This window comes from Triticum dicoccoides, chromosome 7B (genome assembly GCF_002162155.2).
Source record: "Triticum dicoccoides isolate Atlit2015 ecotype Zavitan chromosome 7B, WEW_v2.0, whole genome shotgun sequence".
Taxonomy (NCBI): Eukaryota; Viridiplantae; Streptophyta; class Magnoliopsida; order Poales; family Poaceae; genus Triticum; species Triticum dicoccoides.
Window position 1 is genome coordinate 266,410,115 of NC_041393.1, and position 5,170 is coordinate 266,415,284.

General features: G+C 44.1%; 1 protein-coding gene across 1 annotated transcript; it reads left to right on the top strand.

Annotated features, from left to right (window-relative positions):
- Nucleotides 1–1,087: 1,087 nt before the first annotated feature.
- LOC119336235 (cytochrome c1-2, heme protein, mitochondrial-like) lies at nucleotides 1,088–4,441 on the top strand. Its single transcript, XM_037608238.1, has 8 exons — nucleotides 1,088–1,219; nucleotides 1,930–1,997; nucleotides 2,396–2,598; nucleotides 2,786–3,065; nucleotides 3,148–3,219; nucleotides 3,666–3,782; nucleotides 3,870–3,935; nucleotides 4,032–4,441. Exons 2-8 carry the CDS (start codon nucleotides 1,938–1,940, stop codon nucleotides 4,146–4,148), a joined length of 915 nt encoding a protein of 304 aa, XP_037464135.1. The 5' UTR covers nucleotides 1,088–1,219; nucleotides 1,930–1,937; the 3' UTR covers nucleotides 4,149–4,441.
- The last annotated feature ends 729 nt before the right edge of the window (nucleotides 4,442–5,170 follow it).

Genomic DNA, 5,170 nt, shown 5'->3' on the forward strand with positions numbered 1-5,170 from the left:
CCCGCAACGCTCACTGTTCATCCAATCGATCGGCTTCAGTTAGCAGCAGTAGCGAAGGAATCGCTCGATCGGGTTCAGTTAATAGACATCGATCGATCGCTCGGGTTCAGTAACGCGTATCATGCAGTGCAATCGCTCGGGTTTAGTTAGAGCCCAACGCCTCGCTCGGGTTCAGTTAGAGCCAACGCCTCGCACACACGCGCGTACGTATACGAGAGAAACGCGCATCGCTCGGCCCCCGACCTCCCACCGTAACCGGGAACTCCCCGAAATTTTTCTCGCCCTCGCTTCTACCACAGTTTTTTCCGTCATGGACGACCCAAAGAATGTCATGCAACTGCGTCTCCGGCCCGCCCAGGACGAAAATCCCATTTTCTGTCATGATTTTTTGTTATAGAAGTAGGAGCCCACCACATCTATGATGATACCGGGTTTTGTCACAATTATCGTCATAGAAGTGTCATATGTATGACAGAAAAAAATTAGTTTGGTCCAAAATGTCACGGATGTGTCTTTTTTTTATAGTGGGTGGTGCATGCCATTTGTTGGCTCGATCCACAACATATACATACTATGTTTGTGGTGATTTTGAATCAAACATTGTGTTTGAAACGATGTGTTCTGGAAACTTTGCATGTTTTAATTTGAAAAACTCGATGATGAACTTTATGTTATGTGCATGTTTTAAATTGAATTCTTTTGAAATATGTATTTTATAGTGTTTGAAGTTCATGCAGTTAGGACACAAAATATACACAATTTTGATTTTACTTCACTAACTATAGAAGATCGGTTAAGTGTGGCCACTGTCAGTGGACTAAAAATTTACTTCGCTAACTTTACTCCGTCTACTGCCCTTGACTTTTAGGGATCGGTTTTTTTTTTTTTGAGAAATTTTTAGGGATCGGTTAGAAATGCCCTTTTGGCTCTTTTCAACACATAATGTACGAGACCGATCCGCGACCTCAGGCCTTTGGGCCGGGACGGCACGGCCCGCCCAGATGGCCAGGTTTGGCTCGGGCAAACGGCCCATACGAGATCCTCGGGACAAGGGGCCCGCGTGTCAGCGTCATGCCCCCCAAAGCCTCCTCACTCTCATGCGTCCTTCACATCGCCACAAAGCCTGCGCCTCCATCCACCTCCCTCCCACCCGCTCCCCACCCCCTGCGCCGCCGCTCGTCGGAGCCCCGCCTCGCCGTGTCAAGTCCGCAACCAATCGGTAACTGTGCTACGACCTTCACTGCTTTCTACCCGTCCCTCCCGTTTCTGCAATATATTACCCGATCCGGTGATCTGCTCCGGTCGTCGCGCGGTTGCGCACGGGCGATCCGGTCAACGTCTCGGGGGTGAGTGGTAATCGAGCGCGTAGATAGATCGTGCCGTTTCCTCTGCGAATCTGACACATTTGGGCTGTCGCGCCGTAGTCGTACCGTTACCAATAGCGCGTCTCGGTTTAGATCTTCCGGGGGATTGGTGTTACTGCTTGCGAACTGTAGATATGGAATTGCCACCCGCCACACTTCGGTGAATCTGATCCATTTAGGGTCGTTACAGTCCTGTTTTTTTCCACCTTCATTTCGTGTGGAGATCATCATACTTTACTGCCAAGCCTGGTCCAGTGTATGATCTAATATCTGTTGAGGTTTGTTAGTTTCCAATCTGAAGTGACTGCCCTGAATTTTATTTCGAGATTTGGGCTTGACGTTGTAGAAAAAAAAAGCATTTTGCAACATATCCTTCTGATTATTGGGTTTGTACTTTGTGCCACGATTTTCTTCCAATCCTCTCCAATATGATGGCTTGGATAATGTAAATGCAATCACAATTATTCAATTTATCGCTGGCAAGTTTGCATCTATTGTTTGTTGCTTTTGTGATATCACCCAGTCCAACTTGTTTCTATAACACAGCTTGTAATCTTTGACGCAGAGCCCTGAATGGCTGTCGGCAGGGGCATTAACCAGCTTCTGAGGAAAACTCTTCAGAGCCAGTCTGCTGTAAGTGCTTTCTCAGAACTCCCGCTTTGGTATGCATTCTATTGGAAAACTAGTCCAGTATCTAGCCCCGTTATTGTTTGTTTTATTAGTTTCCACGGTTGTACTGAAGTTATGACATTACTGTTCCATATGCTGGGAATAAATCCTTGGCATGCTTAGTCTGTTTTAGTCTGTATTGAGTTTTTTTCTGATAGAGAAACCAGCTATTGCTCAAATGCTGCATGTTTTTTTTGGGGTGAGGGTTAAACGTTTGGCAGGATTACCTTTTCGTGTAAAATAGAATGGATAGTTCTCAATGCCGGACTTTCGGTTGGGTCAAGCCATCATCTAGTTAATACTTAATACTACTATTTATGCGCTACGACTGCTCGTTCTAACATTATAATTTTTTTTTCCAGGGCTCATCTCTGCTTTCTTCATTTCGGGGAAAGCATGAAGAGTCCTCTGCTGGACTGAGAGCATTGGCTCTTCTTGGAGTTGGTGCTTCTGGTCTTTTAAGTTTTGGTACGATAGCATCTGCAGATGAAGCTGAGCATGGTTTGGCAGCTGCAGAGTACCCCTGGCCGCATGCTGGCATCCTTAGCTCGTATGATCACGCATCGTAAGTCGCCCATTTGTGCTTCTTTTATTTTGTAGATGTAGCTATGTGTTTAGTGTGTCACATTGAGATTAAATATTATGAACAAAATATCGGCTGTGCTAATGTATTTTCCCAGTAAGATAGTGAAAAAAAGTTAGGGCATTCATTTTGAACTGTAACGCCTTATACAAATAAAATCTATGAGCAGAATCCGCCGTGGACATCAAGTTTACCAGCAAGTGTGTGCATCTTGCCACTCCATGTCATTGATTTCATACCGTGATTTGGTTGGGGTGGCCTATACTGAGGAGGAAACTAAGGCAATGGCTGCTGAAATTGAAGTGGTTGATGGTCCTAATGATGAGGGTGAAATGTTCACACGTCCTGGCAAGCTGAGTGATCGCTTCCCGCAGCCTTATCCAAATGAACAAGCAGCCCGATTTGCAAATGGTGGGGCATATCCCCCAGATCTCAGCCTTATCACGAAGGTAATAATAGCCCATCTCTTTCAGTGGTGTAATCTTTCATCCCAAACTTTTAACTTACTGTGTTTGATTCATATGAGCTCAGGCAAGGCACGATGGCCAGAACTACGTGTTTGCTCTTCTTACTGGTTACCATGACCCACCTGCTGGTGTTCAGGTAAGCCTCCTGTATGCCTTTTGGCTCCATCGTGTAGCTTAGGTTTGTACTTTCTTTCTGTATTCTCTCTCAGTACCTGCATTAGTAAGTTGCAAGGCACATGGTATGCAGTCATATGGATACATTTCACACCAACACATGAATACATTCCACAATTAGGATTTCTGGCTAGCCTGAGAAGACTTATTTACCTTCCCTGCCAATGTTTATTGTTTCTGCTGAATATTCTATGATGGTTGCAGTACTTTATACACTTACTGAAAAAGCTTCTTTTGTCTATCATCTAGCAAGAGGCTGCTAACTATAATAATTGTTGTAAACCTGTAATTTTTCGTACTGTTTACTCTTTTTTTTTTGTAATTTCTCCTCTGTTGTAATAGTTAGCAACAGGTTGCTAATAGACTCTTTTGGCATTAGTAAACTTATTCTGACTGATTAAATTGTAGATTCGTGAGGGTCTGCATTACAATCCCTACTTCCCTGGTGGTGCCATAGCCATGCCTAAGATGCTTATGGATGGAGCTATTGAGTATGAAGATGGTACTCCTGCAACTGAAGCCCAGGCATGTCGTTTAAACCTTTGTTGATCCCTTAATGCGTAAATTGTTGTCTTATTGTGCTAACACCGAAGCATTAAATTTCTATCGCAGATGGGCAAGGATGTTGTGTCATTCTTGTCGTGGGCTGCTGAGCCTGAAATGGAAGAGAGGAAACTGGTAACTACCTGACACTTAACTCATGTAAAAGTTACACACCGTTTTAGTTGTCCATTGTTCTGATGTGCCTAATACCTACGTCATTTTTTCTTCTAGATGGGTGTCAAATGGATCTTCCTACTGTCACTTGCTCTTCTCCAAGCCGCATACTACCGTCGCATGAGGTGGTCCGTCCTCAAGTCCCGCAAGCTGGTCCTGGATGTCGTCAACTGATGACCATTGTTTCTTCTTTTTATTGCAACGTTGAGGCTTTAAGCAGAAGCAATCGAAATAATGACTTCCGTTGTATATTTTTGCTACTGGGGTTGTCTCCCATCATACCTTGGGTACAATCTCTTTTGTTTTCTTCCTCTGCTGCAAAAGCATTTCTCCATGGAGCAGTTATTTTCAAATATTTTTTGCCAGTTGATACCTGATGGTACCAACATACTTCTAACAGAAGAGTTGATGAAGTTCATAAATGCTTTATATTGTGGAACGCAGCATCATGCGGCTGTCTATTGTCTTGCCCATCCGTCCAGACATGCTGATTTGCATGTGATCACATTACACTCTTTACAACATTGTCGTGTCAGAACTATGTAGTGATAATCTGAGGGGACGTTGATTTTTGGGACATGAGTGTACCATGGCGCTTTAAATTCGTAAATTCGCATACTACTTTGTCTGGTAGAGCATGTACAGAGATTGGTAACACAATCTTATCTTAATCTTGGCACGTAGTGTAGAGATGATAAAAAAGATGATGTACAATGGGTGGTCTCTTAATCTTATATCTAATTCCTAAAAATATGGTGAGAGAATTGTTGCTAAGAGATCATCTCTTACCATTAAGAAGAGAAGGCCAAGAGGATGCAAAACAGTGTATTTTCTGTGTTGTGTCAGAAGGCAAAAGGTGTGGGATAAGTTGGGGATGTACGAGGCGGTTAAGAAAGCTTGTGTTGTTGATCGTGCGGGAGAGGCAGCCCTTGAATTATTACTCCTCATGCGAAATCGAGAATTATCTGTAATGGGCTTTCAGCATGCATGTGAAATTTGGTATTTAGAGCAACTCTAGAAGACCTCGCAAAAGACGCGAAACCGCAAAATTCCGGTGAGTATGCGGGCTCGGTCCAATTTTCCGGCCAGAACAAAGCCCGCATACTTGCCCCGCCCGTAAAAGAATTTGCCGCGGCCTGCAAACTGCATGCCCCGACCACTATATCTACGGTTCCGCGGCGTATTTGCGGGTCGAA

Bases quoted from the DNA above. Each gene is read 5' to 3' on its own strand.
- LOC119336235 (XM_037608238.1), top strand. From the start codon at position 1,938: ATGGCTGTCGGCAGGGGCATTAACCAGCTTCTGAGGAAAACTCTTCAG. The intron at 1,998-2,395 runs GTAAGTGCTTTC...TTTTTTTTCCAG, and splicing joins CTCTTCAGAGCCAGTCTGCT to GGCTCATCTCTGCTTTCTTC. The intron at 3,783-3,869 runs GCATGTCGTTTA...TTTCTATCGCAG, and splicing joins CTCCTGCAACTGAAGCCCAG to ATGGGCAAGGATGTTGTGTC.